The sequence below is a fragment of the Podarcis raffonei genome, chromosome 2 (assembly GCF_027172205.1).
Source record: "Podarcis raffonei isolate rPodRaf1 chromosome 2, rPodRaf1.pri, whole genome shotgun sequence".
Classification (NCBI taxonomy): domain Eukaryota; kingdom Metazoa; phylum Chordata; class Lepidosauria; order Squamata; family Lacertidae; genus Podarcis; species Podarcis raffonei.
In genome coordinates this window covers 43,303,250-43,320,676 of record NC_070603.1, presented here as the reverse complement: position 1 = coordinate 43,320,676, position 17,427 = coordinate 43,303,250, and the positions used below count along the sequence as shown (strand labels likewise).

Below are 17,427 nucleotides of genomic sequence, written 5' to 3'. Positions count from 1 at the left end.
TGTAGTTATAGGAAGAAAGATTCAACATCATACTAAAATGCACTGCAGCTCACCAAGTGGGCTGATCTCTTCTCTCCAGTTTTAGGGTGTGCAGCGGGGGAAACCCTGCTGTGCAAATGAAAGTCCTTATGCAGGGCTTCCGCTGATGGGACTCATCAAATGAATTCTGCCCTTAGTTAGGTAAAATGAATTAGTTTTTCATCTGCATTCTGAAACCCACTCCATGGGTCCTTAATGGGGGCGGGGGTATGGTATCCACAGACAAGCCTCCCAGAACTACCCCTCCTTCTCTTGCAGTATGAAGCAACAATGGGAGGTGGTTGCATTCTCAGCTCATGGATCGTAACAGCCAGGTCCAGTAGGCACAACTGATGCCCTGTGTCCAAAGAACATTCCCTAAAACGGGCCAGCAAACTTTTTCAGCAGGGGGCTGGTCCACTGTCCCTCAGACCTTGGGGGGGACGACGACTATATTTTGAAGAAAAAAATGAACGAATTCCTATGCTGCGCAAATAACCCAGAGACGCATTTTAAATAAAAGCACACATTCTACTCATGTAAAAACTCGCTGATTCCTGGACTGGCAGTTCGGCCGGATCTGGCCCCCAGGCCTACCCATGCCCTAGAACAAGGTGGGGGCTTGTAGTTCAGCAGTATCTGGAGGGAACCGCATTGGCTATTCCTGGTCTAGAATATATCCCCTAGAATCCCCTGCAAATTATTCCCACAATGTCCCAAGACAATGGTTCATCAGGTCAATGCGGGAATGTCAAAATGGTGGTTGGCTCACAAGCATCTGCCAGAGGTTACAGCGATTCCTCTGCCCTCCATACCAAAAGCAGTGAGCTCCGCTAGGGGAAGGTGCAAGCAACAGATGACACTTTGCCAGGTTATTTCCTTTACTCACACACACCTCTGGTGCCATCTTAGAAGAAAATCAGTGAATTGAGGGCCAGCAGGAACTTATTTTGCACTAAACAATCTTGCTCACACGCAAATCTCATTCTAGGCAGCAGGGTTTGTATAGGAGAAAGTCCTTGAAGTTGGCACTCCAAGCAGAGTTCTTTCACTTGGCTCTACATAAGGTGGGCACATTTTGCTCCAGGAAAGATCCAGACACTATCCTTGGAATAAGTGCGACCAATCTGCATATTATATTCTGAATGGCCAGGCCCTGAATCTTGCCCCTTTTGCCATGGAAGATTGAGTGAAAAGGGCCCCATTCACACAAGGCCCCACTGTGACATGAGAGGCAGTGAGAAATCCCAGTGCATCAGAACCAATACAAAACAAATGAAGCAATAGTTATGGATGTATAAAGCATTACCTGAGTGACTCGATTTCTGTAAGTGTCGGTGTAGCATGAGAACTGGAGAAACCAAATAGAGCTATGGGGGTGTGTGGAATACTGGAAGCACAAGGCCTCCCACCACAGCAGAAGCACCTACCATGGCCATGCCTAGAAGGAGGGCCAAGAATGAGAAGGACCCTGTGGCTTCCCCCATCCCCACCTCACCTTGCCTCCTCCTCTTTCTTCTCCTTCTCCGCCTCCTGCCATTGCTTCCTGCGCTTCGCCTCCTCAGTGCGTCGCTGCTGCCTCTCTAGGAAGCTTGCACGCTTCTGCGCCATTTCCTCCTCAGCCTTCGCCTCATCCTGAACAAATGCAGCGAGTCAGTAGAGAGAAAGGGTGGGTGAGTCCTCTAAGATGCAGGGTCACTTTTCACTTTCAGGACAGGAGTCGCACAGCAGCCAGGCCTGTTCTTATGGTTGGCTACAATGTCAACTGGATGCTGAACTAGATTGGTCGGATCCAGCAGAGCTCTTAGGTTCTTTTTCTACCTTCCTCTGGACTGGAGCCAACTGCTCTCAACCCCCCTGGAAATGCCACTCCATGTATCCTGTGTGATCCTGCCAGCTATAGATAGGGCTTGCCCAAAATGGGGTTCCTAGCACCTACAGATAGGATCAGAATCCCAAAGGTGGGTGATAGAGAGAAGGAAAAAACTTCATGTGATTTATCGATGCCTGGAGGTCCCAGGATTATCGAGCCTCAGAATGAGGTCCAAAACTGGCAGAAAGCTCAGGAACTGAGACCTCGAACTCCCACTGCAAGTCCCAAGTCAACCTGGCAGAGGTCATTCTGTACATGATCCACACTCGACCCTCTCTTCATTTGAGGCTGAGCTCTGCTTCTGGAGCTCATGCTTATGGTCCTATCTTTGGGCCAGTCCAAGATGCTGCAGAGATCTGCATCGCCACTAGAGAGCAGCAGCAGCTGGTGTGATTTAAGTCAGCGCGGTAGATAAACACGTCTGAAAAAAGATCTTCCCTGACCCACAAGGATCTCAGAAAGGAGATGTCCGTTTGAAGTTGGACACACGCACACAGTGTCTTTGTTCAAGCACTTGGCTTGAGCAACCCCACCTGCACATTCTGCATACGCTTCTGCCAGTCAAAAGGGGCCCCTTGGAATCCCTGTCCCACTGCAGGCCGCCTACTCCCGTTACCTTGAGCCAGCCAAGAAAGAGCGAAGCAGCACAGCCACCTGAAGCCCAGCCTAGCCCTGGCTGGCTCCAAGGGCCTAGCCATACCCAGCTCCCTCTTGCCCAGGCTCCAAAAGCTCTTCTATAGAAAGTGCAGAATGCCAGTCATGAGTGTTAGCAAACTCCGCTTCAAGCGCTTACCTTGAAGTAGAAGCCCATGCCAGCCCGGGCCGGCTCGGAGTCCAGGGCCTCGGTGATGGATCCCTCCAGCGAGTCGTCGCCATCTGCATCGTCGTCTTCCTCCTCCCCCTTCAGGCTGGACAAGGGGATTTCAATCAGGCTGCTGCGCCGGTCGCTGGGCGAGGAGACGTCACTGGTGCCATCCCCCGAGACACGGCCATTGCCCCCCTGAGGGGGCACCGAGGCCACAGGCCGCAAGTTCCCCTGGGCCTCCGGCACGGGCAGCTCCTCGTCCTCGGCAAAATGGATGGAGGAGCGGGTCTGCATGGTCACCTGGCTGGGGGAAAACTTGCGGAGGTGCGGGAGGGTGTCCACGTTGTGGGGAGGCGTCAGGACCCGTGTGAGGGGGGGCAGCTTCAGCTCCACTGGCCGGGCGTGCCGGGGGCTCTTGGGCGGAGCCGGGGCAGGAGACTTCTTAGGGGTGGGCTGAGGGGAGCGGGACTTGCGGGAAGGGGAGGGCGACGGCGATGGGGAGGACAGCTCCAGGGAGGAGCGGGGAGGAGCCCCCTCACGGCCGGTCCTTGGGGCTGGGATCACCCAGGCCTGCACGCTAGGCTTCTTATCCAGCAGGAGGCGCTGCTGCTGATCGCTCAGACGCTGCATGTCCAGCTGCAGGGAGCTCAGGGCGGTATTCAGTTTGGCCACCGCCCGGTTGTAGTCGCCCAGGTTCTCGTCCAACGCTCCGCCCTTGGTGATTTCTGGGGAAAAGGTCACCTGCTTGTTGTCTAGGCGGGCCCGAGGGCTTCCGGCCTCTTCCTCGGCCTCCAGCTGGGCAAGCCGCTCCTCGAGAGCAAGCCGGCCATCCTCCGACTGGCCCTGGGTGTCTGGGGCCTTCTGTAGCTGCAGGAAGGCACTCTTGCCCAGGCGCTGGCGGTGCCGGGTGAAGATGGCCTCAATGCGCTTCTTCTGAGCCTCGATGGCCCGGCGCTTCTCCTCCAGCCGTGCCCCCAGCTGGCTCATCTCCGAGCTGAGGGCGGGGCTCTGGGCGGGGCTCTCATCTGGTGGGACAGGCCCAACTTCAGAGCCCTCGGAGCTGATCCCACTGGACTTGCTGTCTGTTGCTGCCAGCTTCTTCTTGCGCTCTGCGAAGCTGGTCATGCGCACACCAGAGGCGGACGAAGCCGTGCTGTCGGGCTGCGAGCTCAGCGAACTGACGCATGAGGTGGAGTCGTCTGGGCCACCAGGGGCCCGCGTGGGCTCCTCGGCATCTGAGTCTAAGCTGCCGTCCTGGGCTGGCTCGGCCCCATTGGGGGGGCCATTGTGGCAGCGGTAAACAGTAGCCATGGGTGCCTTTTCTGGCACAGAAGTTTTCGGCGGCTCTGGAGAGTGCAGGTAAAAGCCATCGGGCGCTCCCTCGGGGAGCAGGCGCTCGCTGCTGTGGATGATCTGCAGGGCCTCCTCGATGGTAGGCAGGTCGGGGTAGCCGTCGCTCAGCCCGTTTTCCAGGGCCAGCCCCTCCTGGGCCTTGGGTCCAGCCCCGTGGAGCGGTGTTGTCACTAAGCCATTGGGGGCCTCAACCACGTCAGTGGACCGTGGGCGCGGGGAGCGAGGCAAGGAGGAATAGAGGGCAGGGGCCAGGCTGTCTGAGCTGACAGAGCGCAGCATGCCCACCGGGTTCCCCATCACAATGTCCACATCGCTGTCCAAGCCAAAGGGGATGCTGAAGGAAACCGCCTGCGACAATGGGTGGCTAGGGAAGCGGAGCAAAGCGATAAGATTAGGAGCAAAAGAAGGACGGACAAGCTGGGACATTTCAAGCCCACCTTCCACTCACAACCTGCTGGTACTGCTTCTCACAACTCTGTATCCCAAGTCGGTGGATAAGCAGAGGTCTGGGAAATTGTCCCCTCCTCTGGCCATATGAAATCCACCCCCCATGCTCCTCACCTGAGCTGCTTCTTGCTCCATGGTTTACCAAAACCCTCAACATGGGACATGGATGTGGAGTGATGCAGGGAGCCTAAGGACACAAAAAGGACCCAAATCAGAGAAACAAGAGAGCCGAGGAACAAGAAGATACAGCGGGGTTGTCCTAGAGACTTGGTGGCAGGAGTCAAGGCCCTCAACTCAAGGGGTGGGAGGAATCCAAGCAGCATGCCAGATGTTTCAGACTCCAGCTCCCATCCCTCCCTGACCATTGTCCATGCTTGCTCTGGCTGATGGGAGTGACAACCCAAAACATCTGGAGGGTTCCAAGTTGGCCCCGGCTGTCCTTGGGGGACAGTATCCTCCATGTCAAAATAAGGAGAAGCAAGCACACAAAAGGAGAGCCGCTCTACTTTGACAAGGATCCTTCACAAAGCATGTGTTTGAAAGGACACCAAAGGCCCATGAGGGCACGACGTCATCAGCACAAACTCCGATGACGTCAGATATATCTCAGGCTGTCTAGGGCCATCTCTTGAGGTGAGATGTAGATTAAAACCTGCCTTCTCAGAATAATCTTTTCCCATGATAGGACAGTTTACACAGTACAATTTTGTGCATGCCTATTCACAAGCAAAGTTCCAGGTGTAAACCAGGAAGGAGGAACCTGCAGCCCTCCAGACATAACTGGACTACAACTCCCATCGTCCTTGGCCTTGGGCTATGCCAGCTGGGCCGGATGGAAGTTAGGAGATTCAAAGCACCCAGAAGGGCAGAGCTTTCCCCTCTCTGGTTGCACAGGGTTGCAGCCCTTATTGCCTTACAAGAGGTTCAACAGAGCTCACCCTTACTCATGCAATGAATCTAGCATACTGCGCCTTTACCAAAGCATCTTAAAATTGTGCCATCTAAGGCAGGCATACTATGGTTCTGTTGCTCTTGAGAAATGTGCAGCAGCTGCTGGGTGAAGCTGAACAGCTATCCAGGACCAAGAGCTTGGGAAACCACAGAAACAATCCCTTGGGGATGCCGACAGTCATGATCATGACGCCTTAAGAAGGACCTCCAAGAGACTTACATGTGTTTTGCTTAACCTTTTACCCCCAACAGAACTGAAAGACTCCTTTTCTTCCCCCACAGCTTGTATGTGGTTTGTATTGGTGGGGGGTGGGAGAGACTAGACAAAGCAGCAGCACCTTACCTAAAGAACCACAGAGCGGAGACTGTGCCTGCCCTCCAGGCAGCAGTGGGTGGCGGAAGCTGAAAACTGGGGAGCTACTGGGGGGGATAAGAGATGAGATCAGATTAAGAACATTGCTACAAAACTTGTTGTCACACAGAGAGAAGCAGATGCTGCTGCACACTGGTTAGGCCTCCAGCCACAATCCTCTGGCAGCACCAACACAGACTGCACTCACACAAGCGAAGTCAGCAGAGGGAAACTGGGTGCTGAAAGCTAGTCCTTTGAGGAAATAGGACTAGTTTGGTGTGGGTTGTTGCGTTTGTTTTTTTTAAAGGGGAGGGGTGCTAGAAACCCAAGAAGGAATTTGCACAACACTAGAATCACTGCATTACATTATACGTGGAACATGTAGGCACTCTGCTAAGTGTTGATTCCGCTCATTCGTTTGGCAAATGAAGTGAACAGACTTGCAGGAACAAGTTCCTTTAATTTGCTGCCTAAAGGCATTCCCATAACTTGCACATGGGAGGAAAGCTGTGCCTACCTTAAAGATCAGAAGCTTGCCCAGTCACACCCCCACCCACCCACCTGCCCTGCAAGAAGAACTACAATTTCTGCTGGCCTGGAGCAAAGGGAGAGCAGCTGCTCTGGCCAAAAGTGCTTTCCCCTTTACTCCACCAGTGCAACTCAATCCAGGTAAACCACGAAGACTCCCCTGATCAGCTGCTACAGCTGATCAGGGGAAGGGAGCACCCGACCCACACACTGACAGTGCCAGGGACACAGTTTTCTCCCCAGAGCAAAGGAAGGCCCAAGCCTCCTGAAACATAAGGAGGCACTGAGCCACCACAAAAAACATAAGGAGCTCTCCCCACCCTGATTACAGGAATAACTCCTTCCAGATCACGTTTCCCCAAAGACTGTCTAATATTAATATGTGGAGAGGCCCCCTAGGCAAGCAGAGAGGGGGAAAGTCAAGCTGTGGCACTTCGGAGTACAGTACTAACACATCTGAAGAGCAAGTTGCTGAGTGGAGGGTTTTTTTAAGGAAAGCAAGGACTCTTATGTCAACAGCACTGAAATCGTGAAGGACCTCAAGGACTCTCCCAGACCTCTGCCAGCTGCAACAGCAACATTGCCCCTTTGAAGAGACAATAGTTAACTATTCCTAAAGGGATTCACGGTTTTTGAGCACTACTGGGAAAGGCTCAGTTAAGCCACCAGCAGCGTACAACTCCCATCATTCCTGACCAGCAGCCACATTGGTTGTTGCTGGTTGGAGTCCAGCAACATTTTGAGAGCCACTGGCTCCTTGCCTGGAGTCATCTGTCAGCAACATCATGGCTTGTGGACTTGCAGGTAGCAGTCTGGACATGACTCCAGTCTAAGGCTTCCCAACAGCTTTGATTCATACACGGGAGACTGGCTAGCCACGCTGCCAGACAGGGAAGCTAGTGATAGCAACACACTCAGGCTAAAGCAGCTTCGTTTTATAAGCTGGAACTGGAGCTGACATGGCAGAATGCAGGGACCGTCCTCTTGGTGGGTGAAAAGGTAGGGAACTGGTGCCCTGGAGAAGACAATCCCTGGCATCTCTAGGTAGGGCTGGGAGAGGCTCCCTGTCTGAAACTACAGCTCCCATCATTCCTGACCAGATTCTGATAGCTAGGGATGATGGGAGTTATAGTCTGAAAACGGCTGGAGACCCAAGTTTGGGAAACCCTGGTGTAGACAACATTGATAGAGGTGGGTCAATGGGGTCTGGTTCAGCATAAGGCAATTTCTCATGCTCCCACATCATCATCCATTAACAAAATCCTAGCTCTGGAATGAGGCACCAGAGAGAAAGAGCAGCCCACAGACACCTTCCTTGCAAAGCACAGCATCCAAATCTGACTCCCAGCATGGGCAAGAGAGGGCAGGCCTGGTTTCAGGCTCCAAGTGGCGGTGGTGAGAGTAGCAGAGGCTCCCTTACCTGCTGTTGTTCCCACTGTTGGGCGTCAGGGAGTCATTCAGCCCAGGGGAATCTGGAAGAGAACAGCCACTTTACTGAACAAGCTGAGAGGAGAAGGGAGCAGAGAGCTCACGCTGAGGATTAAGTCACTAGAAGGTCAGGAAAGGGTGGGAATGCCAACCACGTGTACCAAAGGGCAGGAGAGGAACCTGCTCCCATCTCGGCTCACACAGGAGGCCATTGTTCCAAGGCTGGAGCATGCCAGCTCCCAGCAGCCCATGCCTCTGCTCCACTTACTCAGTGGGACAACTGATTTAGGGCGGCGGGGGAAGTGTGACAGTGATAGGCTGCTATCAAATACCTGTGTGCACAGACAGGCTTTATAGCACAGCCTTTACTTTTCCTTATTTTTCAGGCATGCAATTTACCACCTGATGTACAGAATGCACAATGGGGATTAAAGGTATCTTTTCTTGCAGCAAGACCAGAAAAGCGTTCGCAACATCAAAATGCAAACTTTCCAGGAAGGGCCAAGGTTTTAACAAGTATTTGGAAAAGCCGTGAACGCTGGTGAAGATAAAGCCAAGGCAAGCACAATCTAAATCCTGCAACAGGATCCATTGACGCTCCACAGACAGAATATGTTTGTTCAATTAATCAGATCAAAGTGACTACAAGGTGTGAAACAAAAATACCAGTCACCTTTGGTTTATACCACGTAATATGGGAGGCATATGCTATACCCTCTTTCCATCTCCCCCTTAAAAGGAAGGGAGGACCTGATTGCCAATTATCTAGTTCAAAACATTGTACGAACTGTAACAGATAACTTGTGGAAGACAAATTTCCTAAGGCTTTAAGAGAAGCTTTTCATTCTCAAAATTAAGAAAAAGCAGGTGCGTGGGCCCCAGATTTGCAAAATGTCTGGAAAGCATGCAACTAGTAATAATGTCTTCAGAAACAATTAGATACAGCTGCAATTAAGATGTTCTGCGCTTCTTCCTTTCTCTCCCCATGTCGACTGTGCTCCCTCCTCTACTCTAATTATCCCACCAGCATTCCATATACTTCAAAAATCATAATTCTTGTGTTCACATGTATACAAACAATTTTTTTTTGCCATATATGCTACAATTATTAAATGGGGGTAGGTGTTAAGTTATTCGGGGGGGGGAGGTAGTTTGGGTTTTTCTGCCTGCTCAGCACAATGGAAATTATCAGCACATAGTATACAAAATATAAGAGTCTGCCCATAATGAATGTACCGACAAATATCTTGCAATACTACATACCCAAAACAGCACAGCTCTGCAGGCTGGGAATGGACTGCCTCATTCCTATCCTGGGTTAGTTGCTCCTCAAGCTAACTGCTACCACTAAGGTATGGAGGGTGAGGGGAACCATACCTTAGACTCCAGCATCCTTGGCATCTTCAGGTAGGTCAGGGGGAAAGGCTCTGGACCTGAAACCCCAGAGAGGCACTAGCAGCCAGTTTACACACAACAAGGAGCAAGCCAAAGCAGTGCGAGCCCGTGAACCTGGGCAGCTTCCTGGGTGCCACAGACATACAAGCACACCTGCCACCTTCTTACCTTGAAGTCCAGGCAGCTCCTTTGGGTGCACAAAGTCAGGCTTAAGCACCTCAAAGCACAGGAACAACTCTGCCAGGAACACCCCGACGTTTATCTGGGGATGAAGGGCAATGAGTTAGCCAAATAGTCTCTGGAGGAAGCAGCCTTCATTCCCCTCACTTAGCCAGAGTTGGGTCCAGAAAACAAGGGGGAGGAGAGGACCTAGTCTCTGCTCCACCATCTCCATCTGCAGGTAGCACTCCTGAGAAGAACTCTTCCTGGTGCCTACAACGTCTCTCTTCTGACCCACCGCATTCCCCGCCCCCAGCACTGCCCTGCCACCCACTGCAGAAGGGCCTCATTGTTCTTGCACGATCAGCCTCCAATTAGTGCAGCCGGAGGCCCCAGCCAAGGCTCATTAGGGCCAAGGCAGGCTGGACGCTCAGACCAAACACTAATCCCCACTTGCTCCACATGAGCAGCCACACGGGGCACGGAGCAAGGCTTCCTTCTGCCATGCCAGGGCTCCTTCCAAGCAGCTCCTTGGCCCTGAAGCTCTGAGGGCTTCCCTTACTGTAGCCAGGGCAGCCATGTTTTTATCTCTAGAGGTACAGAGGGGCTGGAGGACTGCCCCACCTCCTGCCCAGTCCCAGCACTCACCCTCAGCATAGGCGGCATGTACAGCAGGTCCTCCAAGGAGAGGAAGCAGGAGCCACCCAAATAGTCCGCAGAGAAGCCCTGGATCAGCTGCAGGTTGTACAGGCTGTCTGCCACCGACATGGTCTCCTTCAGGCACACGTCTACCGGGCAAGGGAAGCACACAATAGCCATCAGCGTGCGGGGTGCATGCGTGTGCACAAGCACATGTGCGAGTGGAAGCGATGCGCACACAATGGCTGCAAGCTCTGAGCAGCCGTCCCATCCCTCCACCCAGGACCCAGAGCACCGACTTACCCTCGAGGCGCACAATCTGGGGGCAGTAGTAATGGATGGTGGCAGCAATGGCGCCCCCGCTGGCCAGGTCCTTCATGCCAGTGATGGCAGGGAAGCAGGGAGTCTGCTTGGGCAGCGCCTTGTCCTTCCGATAGCGGATCTGTGCAGGGCAGAAACGCAGGAGGAAGTCAACACAGCGACGGAAGGAGCCGGTCCCCACATGAGGGACCCTTGAAAAAGCCTGAAGAATGCACCCCCTGCCTCCTCTTGGTCCAGGGCCTCACACTCTAAGCTCCTCCATCCCACCCTCAACTTCACCACCATGCAGAAGCCCTCATGAAATTCTTCCTGGGAATACCCAGGGGGTGAAGAACCAGCCAAGATTAACACCCTCTTTCCCACCCCAAGAATATGTGTGCACAAAATATGACACCTCCCCCACCCTGCCCCAATACCAAGAGCAAAGTGCATGCTGGGAGGGAGGCAAAGGATATAAAGCGGGGGGGGGGGTGCAAGCGAGTCCCTCGAAGGCACAAGTCCCTCTGTGTCAGCCAAGGAGGAGAAAAGCAGGAGGGAAGTGAGGAGGAAGCAGCCAGCATAGGAGGAGAAAAGGAGACACTCTCCCTTCTGTAGCAGCTCTGAGTGACCCCCAAGACCAGCTGCCAGCTCCCCTCACTCTCCCCACCACACAAATGTTCCAAGGGGAGGTTCTGGCCTAGTGCTAGGCCCAGTGGGCTGCAGCGCCACAATGGCTGTGAGGGGTGCTAAATGGGGGGGTCGGGGGTCTGCCCTGGGTAGGAGAGAAGACAGAGGAGCCAGCAAGTCAGTCCTGCTAAATAACTGCATTTCCCACTCCAAGGAAACATGCTTGTCCTCACCCCAGGACACAGCAGACAAGACAACAAAAGGCAGCCCCCACACCAGAGACACACACAGAGCAGGGCAGGCCGTGCGCAGACATTGCACAGGGCAAAGGGAGGGGGCAGGGGGTGCACAGACAGACAAACAGGCACAGACACCCAGCAGGCCAGCAAAAAATAAAAAAGGGTGGGGAGAAAAAAAAGAGAGGGGCAAATGGGGCACCTCCATTCCTGCTGCAATGAGCTGGAGGGAGGTTTCAGAGGGAAAGGGCCATGTCCCTGGCGGCGGGGAACAGTTGGCCGTAGACAGCAAGCTCTGGAGACCAGCTTGACAGGTGCTCTACCCCTTCCTCCACCACTGCCGAAGCCAGGAATTAATGGAGCAAGCCTTCCCCCCCCCCACTCACCACCTGCCAGCCCAGGAGAGACCCAAAAGGAACCAAGGGAGGAGGTGGTCACCTGGCCCCAGAGGCCAAAACAGGTCAACTCTCAACACAGCAGGAGTTTTGGTGGGCAGTGGTGGTAATGAGAGGGTTTGTGCTGATGGCTGCACCCACATCTTTCCCTTCCTGACACCTTACAGCTCTAGAGAGAAAAGTCGGTGGACGCCCCCACACTAAACGTCCTAAAATAGAACAAAAACCAGAGTGTCTAACAAAAACAAGAAATGCAACCCCGGATTTCTGCAGGCTCTGGAAAGGCGAGGGGCTGATTGTGTTTGGAGGGTGAGCAATGAGATGAGGCGAACTCCCAAGAACTGAGGGCAAATGGCAGGTCTCTTGTGGGCATTGGAGGCGGCTGTTGGTTGCTCTGAACGTGGAGGGAGGAGGACCCTGGAAAATGTCCACAGCGGAGAGGGAAGCTCGCCTCTCCAAGCCCCAGGCAAGTTGGCAGCTTGTGGGGCAGGGGAGAAAGGCGGCCCAGGCCCATTGCAGCAGGAACGGCCCAAAGTCCTACAAAACAGCAACCCGGGTGGATGGCAAGGTGGTGCAGGCGGGCGGTGGGAGGCACGCGCCGACGGATACATTACCACAGGAGGCTTATTCCCCGACTCCTTCAAACAAAAAGCGATGGCATGCTGGATGCAATAGCAAAGAAAAGAGAGAGCCTGATCAATGCACCCGCAAGGAGGGAGGAGAGAGGAGGAAAGGGCTGCTGCTGCTGCCTTGCAAGGCTGGGGAACAGGGTAGGGGTAGGGGGTTGCAGGAAAGGCCTAGCCAAGGCCTAGCTTTCTGCCTGGGGTGATTAAAGCCTCCCCAGCATGCACCTGGGGCTCCCGAGAGAGCCCCCTCTCCCTTCCGGAGCACCCCACACTCCTGAACACTAAACGCAATGTAGCATCCAGGCCTAAGTTCGGACTAGTCCGCACTCTGGGCTGCACTGAGTACAGCTGGGCAGCAAGCAAATGGCGGGTTGGAGGGGGGGGGGGACAGAAGGCAACACAGAAGGGGGGAATAAAGGAATGTCATGTAACTAGCATGCTGTTCCTACTTGGCAGCTCCAGGCATGAGCTGCCCTGCTCTGGCTGTCTCTTAACCCCTCTGCACAAATGAAAACCGGGGCTTCTCGGTTGATCTCTGAGGCAGTCCCTCTTGCCTGTCCGTTAGACCCCAGGGCACCTGTAACCCCAAGGAGGTTGCGTTATTCAGGGCAGGAAGAAGAGATCCGTTAAGCACCCACCGCCACCGCCAGAACCCAACCCTCATGTGCCCCAACACACGGAGCTAAGAGAGAGCAAAGCAGGAGTGGGTTGCGGAGGGAAGGGAGATGAGAACAAAGGATGCTGGGATATACCAGCATCCCAGCAGCTGGTGTCTCATGTGGGAACACGCCTCCTCCTCCTCCTCCTCCCGGGACAGGGTTCCCTCTGCCCTCAAAGTCTCCCCAAAGTTCAGGCAGGTGCCCATCCCACAGGGAGCAGGGCAATGTCGTCCCCGCAGCCTTTCCCTCACTGAAACACACACACACACTCAGGTATCTCTGCTCCAAGGTCCTAAATCCCCAGCATCCTTTGCTCTGGGTCCCCCTGGCATGCAGCGCAGGAGCCAAAAGCAGCAGGGAGATAATAAGTAAAGCCACCCACTTACAGGAACCAGTTTCCAGTACCACCTTGTGGGACACTGAAGCAGAGGAAAAGATGCAGAAAAAGACAGCTCTGTCACATAACACACCGTGACGGTATCGCACTCGCAGCACAGAAAGCCGGAGGGGCAGCTTGGGCTGGGATGAGGCCTTGTCGTTGGGCCCATCGGGAACATGAGCGGGACAGCTTCTCAGGCAGGCAACCCGCCTCCGCCCCCCTCAATATGGTCTGACCGTTCTGGCCAACAGAGCCAGTGAGCCAGCCCCACAGAATGGATTTGGGGGAGAAGTCAAGGATCTCTGGTTGCCCACAAAGCAAGGACAAAGCAGACAGAGGCCACCTCACAGGAGGAGGGCGAAGCAGCAGATTTACAAGGGGGGGAGGTAGGGAATCCTTGGGGTGCAGGGACTTCCCAAACATGAGCTAGATTTGGGGGGCAGGGAGTCAGTCAGAAGGGAGGAAGCAAATTCTATCTTCGAAGGAAAGAGCGGGAGGGAAAGGGTGTGGCTCGTACACAGAACAAAGCCGGCATGGATAAAGCCACCCTTCTGTCGCCACGCTTTAGCTACTGGGGCAGGGCCCACAAATGGCCTCCCTCCCTCCCACTCCAGCTACGCCACAAGTCCAGACTCCCTCCCTGCTCCATTCAGAAGGAAGCTGCACGAGCCAGGCAAACGCACCTTGGGACCGCTGTTGGAGGCCTGGGTCTGGCCGTCTGTCCCCAGAGCAGCCCGCTGAGTACATTCCTGCTCGCTGCTTTGCTGTATCTTGTGGATGATCTGGAGGGAGGAAGCAAGGAGCATGCCGTTGTTGTCTTTTGTTTTGCTTTTTATAAATACAGTCGTACCCTGGAAGTCAAACAGAATCCGTTCCAGAAGTCCGTTCAACTTCCAAAACATTCAAAAACCCAAGCGTGGCTTCTGATTGTCTTCCTGCAGCCAATCGGAAACCCCGTTGGATGTTTGGCTTCCAAAAATAGTTTGCAAACCAGAAGAGTCATTTCTGGGTTTGCAGCATTTGAGAACTACCATACTTTTCTGTCTATTAGATGCCCCCCATTTGGGGGAACTCAGTTTTAAGAAAATGAGGGGAGATGGCCCAAAGTTGTTGAGCCATCCCCTCCCCATGCAGCTGTGGGCAGGAAACACTCCCTAGATCATTTCCCGTGATCTAGGGAGTGTTTCCCTCGCACAGCAGCATTGAGGGAAATTGTGCTCCAGCCAGCCAGCCAATTGGCCAGAGGACGTGTGCGCAGGCAACGATCCAGGGAGTGCCTCCCACACACAGCAGCATCGGAGGAAGCTGCATGCCACCAGCCAGCGCCTCCAGACCCCTCCCCGCGTGGAGCGGCACCCCCCCCCCATGCCACTATCCGTGTATTGGACGACCCCAGTTTTTTTACATGAGTTTTGTGTCAAAAAACCTCATCCAATACACGGGGGAAAACGGTAAGCTGTTCCAAAACCAAGGTATGACTGTATTTTCATTGATTTTTTTCAGCAGTCAAACTAATTTAAAGAAAATATTTTTTTTTTAAAAAACGTGTTGAAAAGAGGCACACACGCCTTACCAATCCCTGCACATCCCACCCACAGACCACTTTAAGATGCTGAAGGTCCCTCCTCTGCTATTCTCCTCTCCTTCCCAAACAGGTCATGTTATATGTGTCTCCAAAAACATGACTGCCTTCCTGAGTCCCGGCCAAAAAGAGAGATAAATGACTTGTGACACCTTATTAAAGATGACAAATGTGTTACGGGGATAAACTTTCATGGATTAGAGATCCCTTTATCAGATGCATGAAGTTAATCCCCCATTGGCATGTGGGTGTAAAAAAAACTTTTGTTGGAGAGGAAATGGCAATGAAATACAACTCCACTTGAGCTTAAATGTACGCAAAGTAAGCCCAGCGCCCCTTCACAACAGCAGCAAATTAGTGATAGAATGAAACAGGCCGGAACAGAATCAAGGAACTGCCCCTTTTATTTAATATTTTATCCCAAGTTTCTATGAGGTCATATTCAAAACCAATGAAAAAAACTATGTTTATTAACCTGCCCCTATCCTTTGGGCTCCAGGTGTGATTTTATAGCAATTTTTAGTAGCATAAATCTATGTCCCCAAAGGGCTCACAAATCGTAAGTAATCCATCCCAACCATTTTACTCCAATCTCACATTTTCCATGTCAGAGGTTGGATGGTGCAGCTGGGCATGGACTAGTGCAGATGTGGAGAACCTCTGGCCCTCCAGATATTGCTAAACTACAACCATCACTGGCCACTGGCTATCCTTGCAGGGGCTGATGGGAGTTGTAGTTCATTGACCTCTAGAGGAGTAAAGGTTCCTAGAGAATCAAACAAACTTGCTGTGTGAATAAAGTGGGACATTAACTCCCTCTATGCCCACCTAAGTAATCTGGAGGAAGCACAAATATCAAGAATAGCTGATTGGTTGGTTGATTGATTGGATTGATTGATTGATTGATTGATTGGTAAATAAATAAGGTACCATGTCTATCCAGTGCAGAAGTTTCTGGTCCCAGGAGATGGCTGCCAGATCAGTGCCTGGCGTAACACTCAGTGAGCTGGTGGCTTCCAACGCAAACGCTGTCATCAGTGAGTCAATCAATGCCAGGTGCGCACCCTGTACGTGTGGCAAGAAAGAGAGAGACAAGTTAGGCAACCTGTGTTCAGCCATGAGGGTATCCTTACCCCACAAATGGAGCCAGGCACATAGTTGGGGCCAACCCTAGGTGTGAGATTACACAGGAAAAGGGAGAACTATCTTCCCATTGTTGCTGAGACAGGTGCAAGCAAGCTCTAGCAGTCCTCAGGATGAATTACCAAGTTCAGCTTACTTTTCTCCCTGCTTCCTAAAGTTCAGAGACACAGACCAACTATGTTCTGCTCTCCTGTCACAGGGCAACAGGCTAGCCCTTCATGGCATAAGCTGCTTTCTCCAGTGTAATAAAGCACACAGAGTGCCAGGGGCATGCTAGAAGGACAGCGTCTTGGCTGGGGTGAATAAGCAGGAATGACTGAATGGAGTTACCACCAGATGCAGGCTGGCAGCACATAAATGTATTTACTCTGGAAGTGCATACTCGATTCTGACCAAACTAAGCTTCCTGGTGTATATTTTTTGCTCTAGGGGGCTTAGTTTGGTCAGAATCTAGTATACACTTTCAGAGTTAATGCTAAATACATTACTTCTGGTAAATGAGCCACAATAGTTGCTGGAGGGCTGTGCAAATTTGTGTCCTGGGCTTTTTAGCCTCCTCTACCCATGTACTATCTGAAGCCAAAAGGGTGCATTGGTTGCCAGATGTGAAATATATTGGCATTCTTTTCAGCTCTCCCACCCCACTACAAGGACTGGAGTCTTGGGCCAGATCATGGTAACACGAGAATCCCCCTTGCTGTGCCCGACTGAGCAAGCTCAGTCCCAGTCTTACACCACAGGAGAGCAGATTAGTTGCCTTAAGCTTTTAATGCTGTTAAGGAGAACCTGGATGAGAGCAGCCTGGGGGCAAAGGGAACATGTGCTAGGTGCAGATATTGGGCTTTATTACCAGCATCGTCATCATGCATGCAGTCTGCCTGCCCCCATGTTTCCCTCCAAATTCTGCATGCAAGATCGCTCAGTGCCCCAAGCCCAGGAACTATGGGTCCAGGAGCAACAGCCTCTTCTGCTTCTGGGCAGGTCTAATAGGATAGCCTACAAGCCAATTATCTCTGCGAAGACCCTAGCAACAATGCCAGCTGCCTTCTGATATTCTAAAGTGGCAGGGGGAGATGGAAGACAGCATCTTTCTTGATAGGACCCATTTGCAGTCCACAGTGGACTTGCAGTGGTTGACAAAGGTCACAGTTGTGATGTACAGACATGGGGAGAGAAGCAGCAGATAGAACATTAGACTGAAGACCCAAAATTGCCTGTGGTCTCTCCAAGCAAAGCTGAAATCCTTCTAGCCAAGAGGTTTAAGCAGGTGGGATAAACTTGAGCCACTTCCTATGGAAATATGAAGGAAGGTCCCAGGCCCTGAATAATGGTACTTTTGTCTGTTAAGCTCCTGAACAGAAAATGTGACAGGGAACTCTCCCTCCTACAACCTCACCCCCATGGCAGAAGCAGCACTAGAAGATTTTCTGCCAGCAGTGATCTGCTAACAAGAAATGGAAAAAAGTGAAGTCTCTGCTGAGTCAAGGGGGGAGGGGAATATCCAATGCAGCATAAAGTGAATGTTCCATCAG

The 17,427-nt window shown here is 52.6% G+C and overlaps 1 protein-coding gene across 6 annotated transcripts in view; it reads right to left on the bottom strand.

Annotated features, from left to right (window-relative positions):
* Nucleotides 1–17,427, bottom strand: part of CAMSAP3 (calmodulin regulated spectrin associated protein family member 3) — a 45,093-nt gene that overhangs the window by 3,685 nt on the left and 23,981 nt on the right. For 2 of the 6 annotated variants that reach the window (XM_053376269.1, XM_053376273.1), the window contains 12 exons: nucleotides 15,683–15,817; nucleotides 13,854–13,952; nucleotides 13,178–13,210; nucleotides 12,121–12,168; nucleotides 10,252–10,390; nucleotides 9,958–10,097; nucleotides 9,319–9,412; nucleotides 7,748–7,799; nucleotides 5,791–5,864; nucleotides 4,611–4,683; nucleotides 2,685–4,413; nucleotides 1,517–1,653 (listed from right to left, as the gene is read on the bottom strand). In XM_053376269.1, coding sequence (XP_053232244.1) covers nucleotides 1,517–1,653; nucleotides 2,685–4,413; nucleotides 4,611–4,683; nucleotides 5,791–5,864; nucleotides 7,748–7,799; nucleotides 9,319–9,412; nucleotides 9,958–10,097; nucleotides 10,252–10,390; nucleotides 12,121–12,168; nucleotides 13,178–13,210; nucleotides 13,854–13,952; nucleotides 15,683–15,817 — 2,753 coding nt within the window. Of the gene's footprint in view, nucleotides 1–1,516; nucleotides 1,654–2,684; nucleotides 4,414–4,610; nucleotides 4,684–5,790; nucleotides 5,865–7,747; nucleotides 7,800–9,318; nucleotides 9,413–9,957; nucleotides 10,098–10,251; nucleotides 10,391–12,120; nucleotides 12,169–12,581; nucleotides 12,710–13,177; nucleotides 13,211–13,853; nucleotides 13,953–15,682; nucleotides 15,818–17,427 lie in introns of those variants that run through there. The other 4 variants (XM_053376270.1, XM_053376271.1, XM_053376275.1 and 1 more) reach the window with 4 other exon arrangements.